Source organism: Parus major, chromosome 7 (genome assembly GCF_001522545.3).
Source record: "Parus major isolate Abel chromosome 7, Parus_major1.1, whole genome shotgun sequence".
Lineage (NCBI taxonomy): Eukaryota > Metazoa > Chordata > Aves > Passeriformes > Paridae > Parus > Parus major.
In genome coordinates this window covers 30,605,537-30,628,084 of record NC_031776.1, presented here as the reverse complement: position 1 = coordinate 30,628,084, position 22,548 = coordinate 30,605,537, and the positions used below count along the sequence as shown (strand labels likewise).

The 22,548-nt window shown below is 38.0% G+C and overlaps 1 protein-coding gene across 2 annotated transcripts in view; it reads left to right on the top strand.

Annotated features, from left to right (window-relative positions):
• NCKAP5 (NCK associated protein 5) overlaps positions 1-22,548 on the top strand; it is a 347,069-nt gene that overhangs the window by 201,267 nt on the left and 123,254 nt on the right. For both annotated transcript variants that reach the window (XM_033516045.1, XM_033516044.1), the window contains one exon: positions 16,877-16,967. In XM_033516045.1, coding sequence (XP_033371936.1) covers positions 16,877-16,967 — 91 coding nt within the window. The remainder of the gene's footprint in view (positions 1-16,876; positions 16,968-22,548) is intronic.

Genomic DNA, 22,548 nt, shown 5'->3' with positions numbered 1-22,548 from the left:
GTGGGTCAGGGAAAGGTTGTGTAGCAACCTGTGACTGCAGACTGGGGACGGACCAAAATCAGGACTTTTTTCCTCTTGCATTTGACATCCTAAACATTTTCAGTGTTTTTTATTTCTTACCATTCAATAAATCAGTATTTACTTATAAAAGTGAAAGCTGAACAGAGAAGAAAAGGAATTACCCTCTTAGTGTGTTTTTGCATTGGTCATCACTCCTGCAGTGCTCTTTTACGGGTAATATCTGCAGATTTCTGTTCAAATGGAATGATGGAACAAAACAAGTCAGAGGTTAAAGAAAGCTCTCTGTTTAAAAAGTTGTAAATTACTGTTAAACTGGTGTGAGCTGTTGATTAAATTGGTGTGAAAGTGTAAACTTTGAAGATTTGTACTCCACTGATCATTGAACTGTCCCCATAATAATACAGTGATCAACAAAGTGATAATCAAAGTTAAACTTTAGGATAATGCAGAATAGACCATCAGAGCATTTCCTGGAGAAAATGTTATTGAAGTCTATTAACAGATTTTTATTAAGTCTTCCTAAGTAACATATGTGTGCATTATCTGGTTCTAAAGTTAGAAAAACATGGCATTAAGATCCCCAATCTTGCTTTTTATAGTGGTGAATAGACTCAGCTAGTAACTCAGATAAAAAGAAAGTGCAGCCATAAGTTCTTATAAAAGTAATGTTAATTCTCTGGAATACCATTTTCTGAACTTCAGAAATAAAAGCAGCCAAAATATTTAAGGACAACTGTCCAGCAGAACTTTTGAAATTGTATTTGTGGGAATATAATTCCCACAACTTCTTTGCTGTTTTTTCCTTTAATTGGATATTAAGTTCACGTGAAAATTTGGGCTGCCTCTGGATTTGAGTAAATGAAACCTGCCTATCATATCTGTGGCAGCATCAGCACTGGACATAATCTAGCACAGGGTCTGAGCTTCTGCAGAGATTTAAAAATAGGACACCAGGGAGAAAGCCCTGGAGCCACAGGTTTGTGGTGTTAATAACATTCAAACAAAATGACAATGAAACTTGATAGTAGCAAAGGTAAAGTGAAAAGATTCTTTAAAAAAACAAAACAAAATTAAAGCACAAACCACCATTTCCTAATTCTGCTCTCTTGCCACCAAACTGGACCCATTCAATCCTCCAGCTCTTAGCTTTGAACTTTTTACCATTGAAGAAACTTGAGGACCTGATCTGAGCTTTTCTAAGACTTGTATTCTAGGAGGTAGCCTTAATTAATATAATTAATCAATTATATTGAAAACACTAATGAGTGGCCTTCTCTGTCTTATTCTTGTTGCATGATGAAATGCAAAGACTTAAATGCAGACATGCTCACCAAAAAAAGTCAAACAAAAAATTAAATATATTTAGTGGAATTAAATAAATTTTCTTTTAAAGTAATTTTTTTTCCTGAATGAGTTTTTCTGTCAGTTTTGATATATGCCATAGATGATGGAATTATTTTATACTGCCATGGGAGGGCATGCCATCTTATGCTGCTGAGCACAGGTACCTGCTGAAAGAAAAATAAAAGTGACAGAAATAGACACCACAGGGTGAATTCTTATTTATTTATATTATTAGGTCATATAAAAAGTCTGTATACAAATGGGATTGAAAATCCTATTGAAAGGCCTTGGCTCAGAGGAGGATTTCATGATTCTTTGGAGGATGGAACAGTTTCAGCTGTAGCTGAAAGAAGCATTTGCTTCTGGTGGAACAGTGTTTTGAGAAGTCCATGCAAGAGTGATTTGCTGTATTTTTTGTTTATTTTTTAATAGGCAGTTTATATTCCCTGGCCATTGCAGTTCTGGTTGTGATTCACAGTGCTGTCCAGATGTCAAATTTATCTTGCAGCAGTGAAGCACTACTGACCTTGTGTTTGTAGTTCATAAAACTTTAGCTCTCATTCGTTTATATATTTGGCATTTTATCTCAATTTTATGCAATGTGTGGGCAGAAATATATAAATTTTATATGAGATGACATTCATTAGTATATATACTTGAGAGTTTTAATAAAGCATGAGTGTAATTCAGTATAATCTGTGCAGTCTGCATGGCTTGAAAACCTCAAGCAAAATTTTTCATCCCAAAGTAAACACGAGTTAAAAAATAGACATTGATAAATTTTTTCCCATGGTATTTTTAAAATAATTAACAGTTGGAACTGGCTGTCCTCTGGCAAAGTTTAAGTTCAACTTCAATAACTTGAATAGATTGCAATTTTAAGAATTTTTTTCTTTCAAATCAGACTTGCACATTTTTAATATATTCACATTTATATATTACTAGGCATTCCTATAGAATGGATAATAATATTTTTTAAAACAGGTTTTATATATGGATTCCCATATGTATGTTTGAACTCTGAAGGTAACCTGCTTATTTCTGCTGCCAAATGAAATATCTTTATGATTGTTAAAAAGTGAATCTTTTTTCATATATTTAAACCACAAATATTTTCATCCCATCATATTGCAACATAAAATATTCATTATCTTGGATCCATGCTGATTATAAGTTTTCAAAGCCCAGTTCAGAAGCAGATGATACTTTTTTCCCCCCATAGATGGTGATTCTGTATTAATTTATTGAAGAATAATTGTATTTTAAATAATGGGATTGCAGAGCAAAGTTTAAACCCAACCAGGGAGTTTGTATTGTGTCTAAATAAATGACTAAGATGTAAAACAATGCCTTTATGTTATTGAAGAAAGTAGGAGGCAGAGTATACTTGCTGTGGTTTGGTAACAAAGGACAAAACTGGGGTGCTGGGTTTTGTTCTGGCTAAATTATAACTAAATTATTATTAATAATAATTTAATAAATTGTTAAATATTAACTAAATATTAATAGGCATTTTTTTCACTGAAATCTGGAAAGAAGTTTGAGCCCCTCTGGCTGACTGGCTCTAGGCAAGTTACCCACTCTTCCTGTGCCTTTTATTTTTACCAAAAAATGAGGAAATTTTAGGACAAAACACAGAATGTAGGAAGTGCCAAATGATTTTGGATGTAATTTTGTTTTTTTTTTGGTTGTCCAACATTAAGGCTTTAATTCTGTCAGATATTCTACAGAATACAGGAAAACAGGATTTTTATATTCACAGTTTAAAACTGTTGTTTATTAAAGGCATGTTTGTGCTGGAGGTACATTCTCCCTTCAGATTACTGTTAATACACAATCTTTTAGGTCTATTAACCATTTTTCATCCCTTAATGCTAACATTTAAATTCCTCCAGTTTGTATGCATTTTGATTATGTTTGTAAGCAGGTGCTTGAAACAACTCTCTAGACAACAGCAGCCTCTGATAAATAATAAATAATACTCAATAGTAAAATGAGTTGATTTCTTATGTTTTAAGCTAACAATAGCTTTTTTCTCTTGCTTTAATTTTTCATCAGTGAGAGTCTGAAAGTCTTGTTCCCCAAAAAATTAAAAATCCAGAAGCTTTCCCTTTGTTCCAAGAGTTGTGGATATAATCTACTAAAATCAAGATGTATTTGCTCAAATTCTAAAAGATTTGCCTTTAACAAGCAGTGTTAGGAGTGGAAGTGATCACCCCACCAGTTGAAGGATTTGTCTCTCCTCCTCCCATAAGACTGTTTTTCATTTGGAGATGCGTCAGTGTAAATATCAACACAAAAAAGCCTGTGTGAAGAAGAATGTGGACTTTGTTGATTTACCATATTCCTGCAGCAATTCCAAACATTGTTGGATATATAATTTTGACCTTTCCAAACAGTAAGTGTGTTTCTTTAGCTGGTTTAGTTTATGCCATTTGCAGCCAAGCAATTTCTCAGAACATCCTGTGTGTTTAGTGGCTTCAGCGGTGAATCAGGGTTTGAGATCATGAAGATTAAGGAAATCTATTACACTTTACTGTAGTATTCTGAAATCACTTCGAGGTGAATCATTAGCAACGAGCTTAACAAAGGTACAAAAATACTGTGCTAATAAAAAGATTGTCAGCATCCTTATTTTATAAGAATCTTAAAAATGCTGTTTAGAACACACTAATACAGACAAATATGAACAGACAAAATAGAACAGACAAATATAGATTAATCACAAATTGCTGCTGCAGCAGTTATTTTAAGAATAAAGTGAACATGGGTGATCTAAAGAAATTCAGTTTCGTTTTAGTTTAATTTTAATTAATTTAGTTTAATTTAATTGAGTGCTGGCACTCAATGCCAGCATTGGATGTTCTGCAAGATGACATTTGTGTCAGGTAGGCTTGTCTCTGCTGTGAGTGCAGCTGGCAGACAGACCCACCCTACAACCACTGGTCTGGATGTGACTTTTCACAGGGACAGGATTTTTGCCCTCTATTCTTTCCTTGTTTTATTCTCCTTTTGGCTGACATCTGTCTAAAGCCATGTAGGCTGGCAAGATCTGTGTTTCCCAGAGTGCAGCCCCCCTGGGCAGGTCTGACCCACCCTGGTTTCTGTCTGGCCCAGCCCACCCTGCCCTCTCTGCCCACCTTGGCCTCTCCAGGTCACATCTGTCATAAAAATCTTTGTTTTCCTTATAACTACAGAAGGTTGAAACCTGAGTGAATTCTTATAATTGTGTCATAAAAGAGAGCTTAAATTAACAGAGCAAGCAGGAATGTGAGATGTCTCCTGTGGCCACAGGTTGTATTGCTTTTGTGTAACTGCCTGAGAGTCCAGCGTTTTCACCTGCCCAGCCATGGATATAAAAGGACCTGACAAAACTTCTTCTCACATTATGGGAATTCCCAGGACAAGAGCTCCTGCCCCATGTAACATTTTTGCTCATGATGAAGGGAAATGGTCCTTCCCTTCTGAAGAACAAATGGAATATTTAAAGCTTTGGCACTGTGAGGTGCTGCTGTTTGGTGCTTGATATTCATTCCCAGCATGTCCATCCCAGCCTCTCTTTCCTGTATCACTGTGACTTTTTTTGTTGTGTTTGCCCTTTTCCTCTCCAGGACATAGGTATCTAAATTGGTTTGCCAGAAATCAGTCTCCAGCATGGTAATGGTGTGTTATAATAATGACAGTTTCCTTTCAACTTGGTATAAAATTTAATTGAAGACTCAAAGGGATCTTTTTCTTTGTGTTGATTCTTGCTTAGAGGGGAAAAATAATGTCTCAGGAGAACCACTAAATCATTTCTTAGCAAGGCAGGCTTGTAAGGTTTTTTTTCCACCAGAATAGCTAAAATACAGCCTGTCTGTTCACTTAAGTTCTGACTCTATGAAATGAACTGTTGAGTTCAGTGGAATGACATGTGCTTAAAGTTAGGCAATTTTGCAATAGTTCATGCTGGTATGGTTTGACACTGGTAGACACAGAAGTTTCTAGAGTCATCTAATTTTTTTGAATTTCTCTGACATAAACTCAGAATCTTGCAGAATGCTGAACTTCCTGTTTTACACATATTTCTTGAGGTTTTCATAGTGGACTGCCATATCTGGTATCTGTTCTTGTATATCCAGGGAAAAAAGTGCAAATCTAGTTCACAACATAAGAATTTTATTTGCTGAGCCAGATTTTCAGGTATCTTAACATAAATGTGTTTTTAACACTTTAACATAAATTAACACATAATAACACATTTTAACATGTGTTAACATAAATGTGTTTGTGATTTCTGAGGTGATCTTGCATTTTCATGGTAGCACAAATTGCATGGCTTAGGTGAGAGTTGGTAGTAAACTAATGATGTTAATATTACATCTAATGTTAATTTCTGAAGGTAGAAATGTGTGTTAAATATGCTCTGTTTGCTGTTCCTTGGTTAAGCTTTTGCTTAGGAAAGGTATTGGCCATTCCTCTGCAGCAGAGCTGTTGCACTTAGCACATGTTCAAAAGGCTGAGGGTCTATTCCCTGAGATGGAAGTCCCTGAAACTTTCTATGTGCCCAAATATAGTTTTAATTCCAGGGGATGATGGAATATGATCTGCTGTTTGGGTGCATGAAAGTTGATTAAAGTTGTATCTTCATGGATCTGAATGCTGCATGTGAAAGGTGAAAGCACAGAAATGAAGCTCTTGTCTCTCTAGAGCTGGATGACAAAGATTTGCATTTCTCAAAGCTCCCAAGTTATGTCAGACCTGATCATGGAAACAGCCTTCCTCTTGAAGGGAGAGTGGGAACTCATATGGAGGCTTTTTCCCTGTGCCTGATGAATCTTTGATTAGTGCTTCACTGGTATTTATAATCATCATAAAGCTGTTATGAAATAGAAACTGTTAACTCTATTTTCAGAGGAAAAATCTGAAACAAAGCCACAGAATTATCCTATGACAGTGGGAAGTCTTGAAAAAAGGCTTCTTGAAGCTTAGGCTGATGTGCTAACTGCTGGATCTTCCTTTCTGAAGCAAATGAGGTTTGAACTGGTTTTGTTCTCTGCTTTAGATATTATGGAAAAAAATCCTAAATAGTTATGCAAAATATTTCTACAGTGGGAAAAAAATTCCCTATAGGAAACATTAATGAGCTTTGCAATAAATACTACTTTTACAAATGGCCTAACCTTTGTTTCATTATAGTCATGTCCTATGAGAAGTAAACAGGGTAATGTTCAACTAGTGCATTATTTAGAGATTTTTGGAGTACATTCTGAAAGCTCTGTACAGAGCTGTGCCCACAGGATTCCCATTAAACACAATGGGAGCCGTGTGGCTAAAACCCTGCAGAGCTGTTTGAAAATGGATCCCGTGCTGAGCTGAAGATAAATGATTAAAGAATGAGTGCTTGAACTGGGAGGAGGGGGTGATGTTGTGATTCTCCACTTACGGCTGTAGTCGGACTGAAAATCCTTCTCTAAGCCCTTCTTAAATGATCTCCTGTTGGAAGATTAGCTAATAGCTCTCCTGTTTCTCAAAAGAAATACCAAGACAGTACAAATGCTTAAACATTTGCACTCAGAGATGTCTAGACATCCTTTCACTTCTCTTTACATTTAACTTTTTTGTTACACCTTTTTTTTTTCTCTCTTCTTACTTGCTTAATTTTTTCATGTCTTCTTTTTTTTTTGTCCTCTGAGTTCTCTTACATCTTTTATGCTGTGTTTTTATTTCTGATTCTCATGTCTTGTATTGTTCTCTTCCTCTAAATTCTCTCTTTTCTTTCTTCAAATGGGAGCAGGCAGTAGTGGAAGCACATCCATACAGCAAATATTTCTGTGCATTTCAGTGCAAATCCTACATAAAGAAACATTCCCCTGCATTTATTCTGTTCATCTCCAGGATAATCCAATTTAAAGAGAAGGGCTTCAATAGTGTCAAATATGGCATTTTGAAGGTGTGTACTCCTGTTGTTCCATCATACAATGGATGTGGCTGTGACAGAATACTGTGTTTGGAAAGATGTTGAAGTGCTTTATGGCTCTTAACATAGAGGCATGAAACCGTCCCTGCCTTTTTCTTTATTTTTTTCTTTTTTTCTTTTTTTCTTTTTTTTTTTATTTTTAATGCAGCTGTTACTTTTTCCTCTTGTATTTCATTTGCACCTTGACATTGTTCTTTTTCCTTTCTTTTTCTTATCTCCTTTTGCTTTTGACAGGCTTGCACACATACAGAAAGGGAGAACATGAAAAGTTATTAATGACAAAATACATGTCCTTGATTTTTTTTTGTGACCAGTTCACAATTAGTTTAGTGCAGCTATTGTTTGTTGGTATCAAAGCTGATGGTGTTTATGAAAGTGTTTATGACACTGCTGCAGCACTCTTCTGTGTGTACTGTCATGTATTTTTATTGCCTCATTATCAACTGCTTGGTTGTAGAGAAGCTGTCAATATAATTTTAGAGAGGCTACCACTACCTAATGACACAGGTAATTAAGCCCTTGGAGACCATTATTCTGACCATATATTACTTGTTTAGGCTGTTTTGCTCTGCTGCTGTGATTTGGCAATCTAAAGGCACTAAGCTTTCGTTCTGACATCTCTGATGTGACCTGCTCTTGTGGGTGTTTTCTAAGCACCTGAAAATTAGACTGCAAGAGGAATTATTTGTACATCTGAGGTTTCTTTAGTAGTGGATCTATATTGCTGCTTCCTGCATCTGTCCTGCAGAAGGATAAACTCCCTCTGAGCTGGAATAGGAACCTGTGCTGCAAGAAACCTACCTGGAAGGAGGCATTCCTTATGCTCAGGAGAAGATACTTGGAAATCATTGTCCTGGCAGTCTGGATCTACTTTTAAAGCATTTTATTTATATATTTTTCACTCCATAACTTGGTGATTTGGAGAGTGTAATGCAGAGGGTTTGTCATGTGAGGTGGTCCCAGTCACACACGAGGGACATCAGAGCATCAGCTGCTCCTGAAGGCAGTCACAGCTGATCAGCCCAGAGCTGCCTCACACACTCTGGAATGCACTTGAAGATCCAGAGCAAACTCTCTGCTGAGGAGAAGAAAGACAAATTTTAGATTGGAATTAATCTAATGGAATCTTGGAATTAAAATATCATATCATTATTTGCAACACAAATATCACTTGGAGTATTCCTACACATTTCATCCATCTTTTCTGATCTTATATTTAGAGGTTTTCAGGAAGTCACAGCTGATGTGAAAATCTCTATTTTTTACTTTCTTTACTGTAGTTTTTTTGAGCTGAAATTTGGAAAGGCAGAAGTCCAAAAATTCAAAAGAATTTATATTTATTAAGATTGCCTGTTGTCTTTAAAAGTTCTTTTAAGCAAATGTCATGGCTGAGAACCAGAACATTGTTTCTTGGTGTTCTTTGTGAACATCAGAGGTGACCCATTTTGGGGGAATCTAAGTTGAAAGTGGGAAGTTTCCTCTTATAGCTGGGTCTTGTGTAGTTATATTTGCAGGAGTTTGGACCTTTGCAGTTGGCTGTAGAACATCAGGAAGGGGCTGGAACTGTCATGTGAATCGGATTTTTGATGTAAAATTTAGGTTATTGAACCAAACTAGGAACAATTTCTTGAATTTATCTTTTTTTTATTTACTTTTTTTTTTTTAATTTAGCATCCCATTGACTCCATTGGTAGTTAGTTTTTCAAAGCCCTTAAATTCAAAAATAGCATGGTGATATAACAGAAATTTTTGCAGCTGTGTGAGGGTGGTCTTGGTACCACCTTGAATCTGTGACTTAGAATTGAATGAGAGCTTTTTATTTTTGAATGGCTGTTAAATTCTGTAACTTAAAACAATAGTGGTTGGTCTGCATCAGGGTCCTGATATGCAAAATGAAATATTGAAATATAATGACTATTTGGAGGAACTGCTAGGCAAATCTTGCCATCCAGCTAAACATTTGCAAATATGGAAAAACAAATATTTGTTTAAAATGTAGAAAAAAAGTTAAAAAGTAACCCCCCACCAGTATTTGAAGTTGGAAATATTTTCAGTCTGTTTGTATAGAGTTGCCTGTAATTTTTTCTGAAGCTTTTAGTTGTGACTATTTCTGGTGCCTCCAGCATGAATATAGTTTGAAAGTATGAACATATGTTTAAGATGACACAATAATTAACTTTCTGTGCGTGCCTGCTTCTATCCACTTATAGTTAATGAAAATATCTCCTGTCCTAAGGTCCCAAATACGTTACTGGGGAACTGTAGGAGGGACAGTCCTTACAGTTGAAAAATCCTTTCAAATGATGGTGAGCAGCTTTTCTGTGAGGCTTAGTCTTGGACTGGATTTTATTCTTCCAACTTACAAAATGTAAGTAATGCCTGTAATTTACAAAATCATATACAGGGCTGGTGATGGAAGACACCCATGCAGTCCATATGGCATTTGTCTATCTGTCAACACAGAAATAAACATTACCACTGATTTCTATTGCCGTCCAGAAGCTTTTTGCTGTAGATAGAAGTTTGATGAGTGAAATCCATATGACTGAGAGAGACAATGGAAACACTTCCAACATTTCCTGGCTCAGATGGTAGTTAGAGCAGTTTCAGAGAAATGTCAGGCCTGCCATTGCGTGATAACAGAATTCAGACTTGTGTGGGAGCAGTGATGTGCCAACGCTGAGGTCTTTCAAAATCCTACCCTACTTATCTGGTGCTCAAAGCACTCGTGTTATTTTAAGGATACCTTGAAAATTTCCACTGGGATCAGTGGCCAGTTCAATAAAGTAAATGTTGTGCTCAGTCTTTCAGTTCTGTGTAGTTTGGAGTGATGGTTTGGTCTGGGGGACAGAGAACCTGATTAAGTTGTCCACTTTGGGAAGGATCCTCCTCTACTCATGTGACTGGAGCTTGAGGGCTCTTTCACTCCAGCGTGGCTGTGCATTGGCTCCCTTCATCATGTGCAAGGTCCTTGTGGAGCTCCTCATCCTCAGAGAGCTGTCCTTTCAGCCTCAGGTCAAATATGCTTTGAGTGTCTTTTGAAAGAGGGGTTTGTATGCATATGTGAAAAGAGCATGGCTTGTGCAGTTTGGATTTGCCACTAGCAAACACCACAGGGCTGAACTGCCCAGGGCCTGTGGTGGGGAAGGGACGGTGATGGTGCTGCAGGAGAAGGATTTGCCTGGATATTTCTGGATTGATAAGCACCTGTGCTGATGAACAGAAGGAATAAATATAAATTATACATTATATGTGGTGTCTTTCTGCTGCTGTTATGAAGGATATTATTACTTTATTTTCCAACTGAAATATTAAATGGGGATATTGAGCATTCTACTTTGCCCGGCTCACTGCTATAAGGCTTGTACCAGTGCTATATCCTGAGCAGAACTGAAAACCCCTTGGGGCTTAAAGCCCCAGCATTTCCCATCTGTCAGTTCTCTCTTTGTCACATACCCATTTGCACTTCTCTCTCTCTTTAATCCATTTCCAATATCTAAATCCTTTGTAGAAGGCTGTGTTTGTCCCCTGGCCCCTGCCCTTGAAGCCATGGGCTCACAGCTGGCTGCAGGGCTCCTCAGGAGGGACACAGGGGACACAGCCCTGGAAGGAAGCAGGGGTCACTTCATCCTGGGGAGCAGCATGGCTCACACAGGAGGCTCCTGGCACACTGCAGTGTCTGGAGGTGAGCCTGCAGATGGGGGGAGAGCTGAGGAGGGCAGGCAGCCACCTCTGTTCCCAATGGGAATCCCTGGAGACATAGCGGAGTAAGCAGCGCCTGCAGCTCAGCCAGCCACTAATTTAATTGAAACCAGGTAGAAGGAAAGACATTCCTGCAAGGGTGCAGTGAGCAGGAACTGTTGTTGATGAGCTTTTTTTTTCCTGTTACATCTTGTAAAGCTACTTTGATATTTTCCCTGTTTAGCCTGATCCTTGCAAAGCTTTGAATGGAGTGGTGAGGGAGGCGAGGTGCAGGCAACCCCAAACCTGAAGTTCAGAATTACTAACAAGTACAGAAACAGATTTATCTGGGATCTGAGAGAAGCTCTTTGGTTGGTTGTGTTATGAGATTGGAGAGAGAGCTGGGAAGCTTGGACAGAGGCACAGAGTTCTGTCAGAAGGCCAGACAGAATGCAGTCTCTGGAGAGACAACCAAAGTCCAGCTGGTGAAAACAGCAGCTGATTCACAGGTGAACAGGAGCTGAAAGACCTGAGAAACCACACAGGAACCCATTCCATTGTCAGTGATCAGGTGGTTGGAAGGGCTGAGACAGCTCAAGGAGATAAATCCCTGACCACTTCTCCAGGAAATCTATAACTAAAAAGAGAAGGCAGGAGACTTAAATAGGAGAGAGATAGGAAGCTTCACTCTTTCACAGATAAGAGCTGAAAAAAAAATATCCTCCTGAGAATTTTAACTACACTGAAGTAACAACTTGAGCTGAAGATAGAGAAAAATCTGTTATTGATATTTTTCTCTAAGACTAAAAAATTATCCTGTACCTTGCATGAAAGAAAAAGCTAAAATATAAAGCTCAACTGCTGCAGTAGGATTCTGTAGAAACCTTTGGATACATCTCTGTAAGACTAAGTCAGAATCAAACTGAAGGAATTCTTGTGGCATACATTTGAAATAACTACCAAGCAATGTCACATCAGCTTGAGGATGATGAGAAGGGAAGGTGATAGCACCTAGCAAAAGGTAGCTGCCAGCCTGTGGAATTCTGGAAGGAAGTAGGTCAAGGGGGAAGGGGTTGAAGCTGTCATCTACCTTCTAGTGCTGAACAGCTCCGTGCTACCTGTCCCTCAGAGGGAGAACTGCAGACAGGGACATGGCTGAGCAGAGCATGGGCTGGAGAGAGTATTTATTTATGGCAGAACTGGGAGAGGCACAAAGCAGGTTTTCTTGACCATGATATTGCTGTGGCATGGCACAAAGGACGTGCCTGCCCGTGAAAGTGATGGCTCTGAGAAAACTGGTAGGAAATTTAGGAGCTTAATTGCCCAGTCCTGATGCAGCAGCCTCAGCAGGGTCTGCCCAGCCTGGCCTGGTTGGAAATGTGCTCTGGCACTTGCAGGGAGTTGCACCAGCAGGGCCAGACAGGAAAGGGAGGCAGCAGAGCTGTCAAAAACACAACAGTGAAAAGCATTAAAAGCAAGTCTCCAGCAAAAATACAGAGGAAGCTTCCTCCTCAGCCTTGGACACAGGAGTGCTGTGCACTGCTCCCTGGGCAGGGAATGATGATTCCTCCTTTCCAAAAGTTCCTCTCTTCCCCTTGCCCAGAAACAAACTCGGGAAAAAGCCAAAATAAATAGCTGTCCATTGCAATTGGATTAATTTCCTGGTATTCTCTCAACAGCACAGGACAAATTGCATATTTGAAGTGGAGGAATGATTTTGGTTCAGGAGGAATAGCAGCAAGAACCTATGGATCATGAATTCAAGTCCTCAGCTCTTGACCATGATGTGTAATTAATTTTGTAAATTAATCAATTGTGGCCTAAAACTGTTTGTATTTTTCATCTTGTTACTCTACCCTCGTAGGCTGGTTCAGAATCTCACTTTTTCAGTGATTAAAAACATGCTAATTCCAGCCTAAATATATTTCTAACCATGAAATACAACTTGTTTTGTCAATCATCTGCCTAAGGTTGATTTAGTTTTCTTTCACACTGCATTTTTTCACTGATTCTCTTATGTAAGTCATACCTGGCCACTTAAACACTTGGTCTCTTAAGTTTAGCAAGTTGTTTCGTCTCTTCTTGTGGCACAGACTGTCATTTCAACAGCTTCAGAGCAATCCCTTTCGTGGAATCCTCTCTGGATGAGCCACTCCTGAACACTTGTGATTGTAATTGTAAATATCTTCCAGATGGAATCTTGACAGTGCTTTCCACAGTAGCATTAATATTTTATGTTACTTAAATTCTCATATTTCAAGAACAGATTCTGGTTTCTGAATGCTTCATTTCTTCTTGTGTTTTGTGCTTTGAGAAATTTATCCTTAGGTTAGGACTGGTGGAGATCTGTTCCTCTACACTAAACTGGCATTTTATCAGAAAACTTAAGGAGCTTGTGCTGAACATGGTTTTCATTTATTTTCCCCCCTAAAAAAACCCCATATTTGTTAAAAAAATAGAATTTGAAAGGAACATTTGAGTTTTAGGAAAATGACAATTTTCCATTCAAATAACAGACATAACAGAAAATTTAATGGCCCTATGTGAGATGCTTCAGATGAATAGACAGTAAATAAAATACAAAAGAAAGGGGAAAATAAATGTTCTTAAATAGTGCTTGAAGAATGTAGACTCAGAAGTGATGAGCTTTAGAGACTGATTTTTCAGATTTTAACAGCTTGCTAGTTACATAAGATACAGAGAATCCTTGGCAAAGCAGTCCAGCAAGAAGGCAGAATACACGTGTGGGGATAACTCTCCTAAAAATAATCTGGAAGTGCTGGATGTTGGATTGGGTCCAGTTGAGATATTAGAATCAAAACCACGAGCAGATAACCTTTTGTGGTCACCAGAAGGGGGAAAAAATATAGGTCAATGTGTAGAAATAGCCTTTCATAAAGCTTATAATTTTTCTGCTTCACTTCCAAAATTTTCATACCCTTTGGTGGCCTTGTTCAGGGAGCAAAGCATGGGATCCCAAGCTAAATTTATAGAGGCTTCATTATTTTTTTCATTCTTTAAATAGGATTTGTAGTAAATTGCTCTGGCATGTGCTGTCACTGTGGAGAGTTTTATAGATCATAAGATAACAATCGATTTTCAATTAAGGTGCCATTAATTCATGCATCAAAAACTCTCACTCATGAGAAACAAGTCTCTGTTATCCTCCTGTACCATATTTGGTCCTAAAAATGGACAATTGGGATGTGAGTGAAGAAGCAGCAGCTCAGAAACTGCAAGAGCACTGGCCATCAGAGCTTTGCAGTGAATTTGACTGTGAGCTTAATTCACCTCCCTGTTTGTCAGAACCTACTTTTCTTTTTCATATATTCCATGGGTACCCAAAGCTTGTAAGATCCTCCCAGGGCTGGTTTGACAGTGATGTGACCACACAGTCTGTTATGTCTGTGGTTCAGTAGCTGTCAGCTCTTACAGACTTCACTGCAAACAGCAAAACCACAGAAGTCTCAATTGTGATGAGCTCTTGGTCATGTTGCAAAAATTACCCCATTGCTTAGAAGTCTGGGTGCTGATGGAAAGTGTTTGTGATTGCCACAAGAAGATGTGTGCTCACCTGTCCCTGTAAGGCTGCTCAACAAGACAGGGTTGTGGTCCAAAATAGATTATCTGAGTTTGGCTGAAGATTAATGGACTTACTGAATTTAAGAATTCATAATTTTCCTGAGCTGGTTTAAGTGATCATAGTAATATACAACTAGACTTTATTTTCATTAATACTCTTAGGTCTAAATTGAAAAACTGTGATTTAGTGCTGGTTGAATCTATTCTTCCTCCCAGTTTTGTTTGTTTATTAATTTGGAAGAATGTTGTGGAGGACTAGCACTGGAACTGCATTTGCATAGATAAACACAGTAATTAAGAATGCTATTACACCATTAATTTAAAAATGAAACTGTGGGCATGTTAAGAAATTAAATCTTTCAGTGAGGACTGCACAGGAATTTATGGTGTGAACCAAAATGATTTGTTCTTTCATGTAAAAGGCATCTGATTAAGGTCAGCCTATGAGCAGAAATGGTTCCAATCTGCAACTGAAAAACTGCACCACTGTCTGCACTAGAGATTAGAGCTGGCTTGGTTTTATGCACATTTGGTCAACAGATGGTCAAACTATTCTGTGGGCATTCTGGCAGTGTAGAAGTCTGCACATCAATGACAAAAAAAAATCACAGGAATAAGTAGAATGTCAGTGTTCATCTGAGTAGAATGAACACCTAGTGTCAGCTTCTTGAAAAGTGGCACAGTGGGCTGACTTCAAAGGAGGAAACCTGGAATAACATCACATTGTTGCTAAATTAGCCAATGCCATTCATTCTGATAAGACTGAAAGAACAGAAAGACTAGAGGCTTGTATAAAAGATAATGCTATTGGCCTTTGGCCAGAGCAGTTAGCTAATATTTTCTGTCTGGCTGGATTGTTACCTTAGAAATAAACAAATATAAAAAAGATACACTGTGAATAATTCTTCTGCTCAATTTAATTTGGAAAGAGTACTACACAAAAGCCATGTTGCTCTAAACACAGTAGAAATAAACAACAGCAGGCAGTTCCTGGTCTGATATGCCCAGGAATACGGGCACATTCTTCAAGGTCACTGTTTTAATATACAGTGTATCTGGCACTATGATTTAAGGTATTCCTTTCTCTCTCCTGCTTTTGCATCACCCTTATGCCTGTGTTACAGCAGTTTTCCCTTCTCCAGTCCCTATTCCATCTGGGCATTTTTTCCAGCTATCTCAAGGGACTGAGACTGCTTGAAAGGAAAAGAGTGAAAAATATGAAAAGGAGAGAGAAAAGCTGTTGCAACACGGCTGAAGGAGAGGCTGTACAGGGGTGAGAATCTGTGTAGGACATGGGGAGTGAGGGGAAGTGTGAGGAGCTTTGGCTGGAATTGTCACTCACCAATTTTTGTTGTGAAACCCAATGTGTTTGTTGTGTCCATCACTGCTCCTCTGGTTTTGCTCCTATTCCTCCTCTTACCCATAGCTGAAGCCAGCCCTACTCCCCAGGCTTTGTTTTCAGCCTCAGTGACATCTCCTAAACCCATGGGATTTAATTTCTGATCCACCTTGAATGGGACCAGTGTTCCATAGGTGGCTTCCCTTTTTCCTGTTGTGGGAAGGAGCAGAACTCCTTTTTCTGGGCAGGCTCCATTCAGCAGGGTTAGTGTTATTATCAGTTTCACACTCTTGATGAGTGTGTGTAGATCAAAGACAACCTTTAATGGTGTCTATTAACAGCTTCTAAAACAAAGTGCAAACCTTCCACCTTTAACTGGTGGAGTTGAACTTGATTGCATTGCCTGAGATGGTGGTACCAGACTGGAGCCTGCACTTGTGTTTGACACCTGTTTGAAAGGGCAGAGAAGGGTGAATGTGCTCAGCAGCTGTGCCCCCATGAACCAAGGCACAGGCTGCACCCACAACACAGCGAGTGAACACCAGTAATGCCATGGACAGCCTGCACAACTCACCATGGGCTCACAACACAGCTGCCTGTGGGCTTTTGAATCTGTTCCTAAATGCCAGGAATCTTATCATGGTGGTCTTGTTTACATTGTTAACAAGGTGGTGTCTTTTGCACACATTTGCTTTTAGTTTTTGTAAGGAGCTTCAATAGGATTTAAACAATGCAACTAATTACTGTGCATATTCAAAAGATAAAAGAGTGCCCTTAATGTGTTATTCATAACATGGAGCATGAGAATATTATAAGGCTAGGATTGTCTTTAAATATTAATTTCTTGGTAGCCATGGATGCATTAGGATCTTGTAAAGAACAAAAACACTGAATGCAACTCTTAAATTTTTTCCATGCAGTTGACTTTCATAAATATTCTTATTCTCTAGAATGGAGGAGACAGTGAGAAATCTGCTACAGAGCCAAGGATCCCCAGGCCAGCATGGAGAAGGAACTGTCAATATCATGAAGGTATATCAGGTACTAGTGACTTATTACCTGTTTTTTTGAGATGGAAAAGTTCTTTAAAGCAAAAATACCCCTACTGAGATAAATGTGTCTGTCATTGTTTCATCTATTTGTTTATTAATTATGAATACTTGTGTTAGTTGGTTCTACCTACATTTTCCCAGGTGTTCTCAGCAGATTTTAAGGTTATTTCACTTTTATTGCCCTTGTGTTATCTGCTGTTGTTGCTCCTCATAGTTCACAGGGCACAAAGAAACTAGTTTTGAAGAATTTATTAAACCACTTAATATTTTAAGTCATATGTTCCAGCATTTGTAGTAAACATAGCTGTTTTTGACCACTGGACCTTCAGGTTGTGATGGATAATTTTAACACTCATGTTCTTTTTGGGTGTGGGGATCCCTGCTTGTTGCAGGTGCATTTTATCATCCTCACTAGGGGTAGAGAGTCTCAGGACAGAATTTAGGAGGGATTTTAGAACTTTTTCAAAGGGAACTGGGTCTGTTTAGAAGACAGAAGAGTTTTATGTTTCCTGGAAACTGTGAACCTAAGGTGGAAAAACCTTTTAATTTAAGAGTCTGGAAGCAGGAGTGAGATACATCTCAGTTAATCTAATGTCAGGCACATGAATTCTTAAAAATATCACTTACTGTAATCAGTCCTGTGCTGTTATCTTTTTAAACAGAATAAGCATTCTTATAAAATAGTGAAATAATATATTAAAGTCTATACCAGGTATTGATCCATCAGATAAAACATTTTTCAAAAGTTTTAGTTATATTAGTTCATTCTTACAGCTGATGGATCAAAAACACAGCAGTATAGCCAAACAAAAATGTATATTAAAGAGTATTTATCACTGTAATTAAATTTTCATTTTAAAATTGGTTGAAGAGAAAGGAATCTTTTAGTTTAACCTTCAATATAATCAAATTTTCTTGTTATAATGATAGCCTGTAAAATTTCATTTTGGGACAAATTAAATTTTTTGTTGAAGTTATAATAGAACATAACTCTTTAGAAAGTGGTTACAAAGGCATCTCTATTTTATGCACTATCTTTTTGGGGTGCAAAATTGAAACTCAGTTCCCTTCTCCTATTTCAAGGTTTAAATCCATATATCCTGCCACCATAGAGTGGTTGTTCTGAAGTGGCCTTGATGTCAGTCTCCCTTAAGTTGGATTTCTTTTCTGTGTGGTCATAACAGATATCTGGAATGATTTTATTATGTGCTTTTCTCTGTGTTACCTTACTGTGGAAACACCAGTAAGGTGGTACCACAATTAAGCTTCAGCTTCTTTGTTTTTGCACTCTGAAGAGGAAAAGAAAAAAAAAAAATACTGCAGTTTTGTTTCATAGAACTGAGAGTTTGGGGGTGATTTGTTTTTCTTTTGGGAACTAAACTGGAAAAAAAAAATTAGCTATGTGGTCTTTGAAATTCGGGATTTTTGTGTGCTGCTTTTCTAGAGGGGACATAAAGTAGTAATTAGATTTCAGTGCTTGTATATTTCTGTGTAGTTTTTTCACTCTCTTTTATTTGTTTCTTAATTTATTTTATTTTAAAAAGAGAGAATTTGTGTATAGTCTTGGGTTTTCTTCCCCTTCTGGGCCATACTGACATAGACATTTGTTGTCTCCAGCCAGGCAGGAGAGTGAGCACTGTGGTGTGTTTTGTATAATATTGTCTGTATAATATTATTTTCTGACCAGCAAAAGAGCAAGGCTGTTCTGCCCAGTTATTGGTGCAAGAACAGTTCTTCATTTTCCTTCAGCTCTAGCAAACAGCCTCCTCCACCAAAAAGGGAACCCCTTTTGTTCCATTCTTTCTGGACTCAAGGTTTTGTTTGAATTTGGTGGGTGGTACTCTGGGCAAATGCCTCAAACTGGACCTTTGCTTTCTTTCAGAGTGAAACTGTTTCTGTCCCAGAGCCTTAAAACACCCACATACCTGTGTCTATGGGATTATATTAATGCATAACAGTTTCCTTCCCTTCCTGTTCTCTTCTTGTTCCTGGGAATATTTTCACTGATGATATCACTCAGCTAGTTTTTTAGCCATTTTCATTTCTTGCATATTGCCAGTATGCAATTTTTGGATATGAATTTCTCTTTTCATTGCTTATGAATTTCCTCTCCTAATCCATGACTCAGAAGCAATGGGTTTTCCTGTCCTGGAGGAATAGCTAGGCTGCTGCATCATACACCAGTCTGTGGCTGGTAAAACCGGTCAGAAATACAGAATATTCGTGTCGTGTTGTGAACATTGTGGGCTTCTTTTTTCTGAATGGCTTTTTGACTCATTCTTCCTCAGATCCCTTTTGTTCACTTTTATGACAAACATGAACAAATGGCTTTTCTTTCTGGGAATTTCGAGGAATGGCTGCATTCCCGTGTCCTGGGATGGCTCCTTGCCATGTAGGTCAGAGATGGCTTCACTTGGTGTGTGACCCAGTCACGCAGTAAAAGCTGGGCAGTGACCACGTGTCACAGTCAGCTCGTGCCTGGAAACCTCCTCAAAACAGGTACTTGGCAAAGAATCTCTGGCTAGAAATGTATACAAAGCATTTTAATATTGAGAAACATATTAATGAAGCTTTGTCTGAATCATTATTATGTTACTGAAAACAGTTGTGTGGAAATCATGGACAAACATACCATTTAAATAGATGATGAATCTTAACTAAGTGCTGTGTCCAAATGCAGCAGGATGCATCAATATTGGAACAAAGACAATTCATTTGTATTCCTCCAAATGTACTCAGGCAGTTTTTTTGATATATTTATAAGCATAATTCACAAAAAGGAATAGAACCTGAATGTAAAACCCAGGTAATGTTCCTGAAAAACACCAAATGTAAAACCCAGGTAATGTTCCTTAAAAGCACTGATGCATTCAGGTTTTTGGGAACATGATAACCATATTATCAACCTGTATTTGTGAAGGAAGCATAAATGAAATTTTATATGCTATATTCATATGCATACAGAAACCTTTATTGAATGTATAACTATTAAGACTGTTCTGAAAGCCATCCCCTACAATCAGTTACCTTACAGAACATATCCTGAATCTCACATTTTGTCTGTGATTGCTGTGACATGATCAAAACTATATGATCAGTTGGTTCAGTAGAATAAGGGATTTTAGTGCAGATTCACAAGTCTGTATTTCATAACAAATGGGGACAAATGAGGTGATTTCCAGTGTGACTTATTAAGATATTTCCCATATTCTCTGACACTGTGGTGACTTAGTTTTAGTGTGTGATCTTTGTTGAAGTAATTATATGAATAGTCATAAAAGATAACTCTGCTCAATAAATGCTTTTGACCTGTTGAACATTGTTTATATAGTTTTTTTTAACAAATCTAATTATTGTTCTGGGATGTATGAAATTGAGTTCTTATTATAATACCAATATGCCTGACTCCAGAATAAATATTCTTCCTAGTGAACTTTAAATGTTGCATAGTGATAATGTTAGAATAATAACAATAAGAAGGTGGAGCCTAAAGCATGCAGTATTATTGCAATATTTTGTTAGGTCATGCTGGTATTCTTACTTAAAGCAAAATATTCTAACTCGTTACATAGAGCTAGATGCCCTATGGGATTTTAATTTCGTAGTCTTACAGATGAGTTATGTGATTTCTTTTGGATAAATGAATTAAGAAGCAGGATTGTAAATAAAATTCTCCTCTGTTATCAGTTTACATAATAATAAAGGGAAAATTTATAATGAATGCTTACATAAATGTACACAAGAATGCATGTTATTTGAATTGCCTTAACCATCATATTTCTTTAAAGTTTGACTAAAAGACTCTAGCATATATTAACTTTATGGTGTTTCCAGGAGATATTGACCACCTAAAAATAAGATTATGAAAGGCCAAACCAAGACCTCAGGTATTTCCCAGAAATAATTGTGTGCAGTTCATGAACCCCAAACTTTACAGCAAGAACCCCACAGACTTTCCTTCCTGAGTTTGCCCTTGAGATCTGGATATCAAAAAACTTTCCTGTTTGGATCCTCTACTTAGTCTTACCTGATTACAGAGCACTCAAAGACTTTAAGGGGTTTTTAACTCATTTTGACTTTGTGGAAGATAATTTATTGTAAGTTCATTCACAATTTATTGCAGTTCTGAAATTGTCCACGTGAGCACTAAAGCTCAGGACAGACATGATACGGTGACATTGGGGAGGTGAGAACACACACAAGTGATACAGGCACATTTCAGGTGGCACTATTGGCCACATCAACCCAATTTTTTGTCTGCATGCTTTTGTGTTGCTCAAATGTGGAACAGTTGTTGTGACTGTCACTTCCAATTTGCACAGCCGTTGGTGTCAACAGCTCTTTCATGAGAAGAAAAACTGTAACTATTGGCAATATAATTTTATCTTAACACAAAATTATACAAGCTTATTGTTCAGGCTATTGATATGTAACATTTTATAGATGGGGCATGGCTATGAATTGAAAAAAAGGCACTAGTTGAATTCCCCAGCTAAAATCCACGTAGGATTTTTAATGCTAACTTCTATTGCAGAAAGAGAATATATATCCTTAAACATCTGTCTCTGGAGTGGGAGTGCCCACAGGGGACTGCATGTACCAAGCCTCCTAAGCTGCTAAGGAGTACGTTGCTAGGCAAATATTAGGAGATTTGTGTCTCACAGAGAAGGGCAGAGAGGAGCCATCCGCACTCTTGGGAGCTCCGCTGGAAATCCTGGCACGTCAAGGACACAAGTGTTTGCTGTTGGACTGCTTCTCCATGCTGAGAAATCCAGGGCTAACTCAGTAACTTAATACCTTATGGCTTTTTGTAGATTTCCACCACTATGCAAAGATTTTGAGAAATATGTAACAAAAATGAGGTTGTATTCTCTACCCCTAATAGAAGGTGATGGTGCTCCTGAGACACTGTTCAAAATTTCAGTTTTGTTGCAAAGAGTTTTCCTTTTCTGGTTGTTCGTGATACCAAAGCCCAGCAGTGGAGTTGTGCTTTACACAGCAAAGTCTCAGAAGTGAAATGTGCCATTTATGTGCCTGTTTGTCAGAAACAAGCTGTTCTTTCCTTCTTTCATGTTTTTTGTGTTGGAAGGGACCTTAAAGATCATCTCATCCCAAGCCCCTTCTTCGGACACCTTCCCCTAGACCAGGCTGCTCCAAGCCCCATCCCACCTGGCCTTGGCTACATCTCAAAACAAAGAACTGTCAAATTAAAGAGAAAACAAAACAAGGATGTCTTGTATTTACACAAGAGTTATCCACACACTTGCATGATCTTTGATGATATCCAGTCACTCACAGTTTTTGCCTGACTCTGACCATGTTTCTTGCCATCAGGGGTTTGCTTTGAGAATGTAATTCCAGTCCTCAAAGTACTAAATTTGCAGAAGGATAGATGAGGTCTCCAGATACAGATCTACATTTTCAGTGTACAGGTGCCATTATATTACCACTTTAACCCATCACACATCCTCTAGATATCTATAATATCAGGAGGTTCAGATTGACTGATTTGATTGTATTATACTGACTGTAATTCTAGTTTACATTTCCCTCTTCTGTGTAGTGTTTCT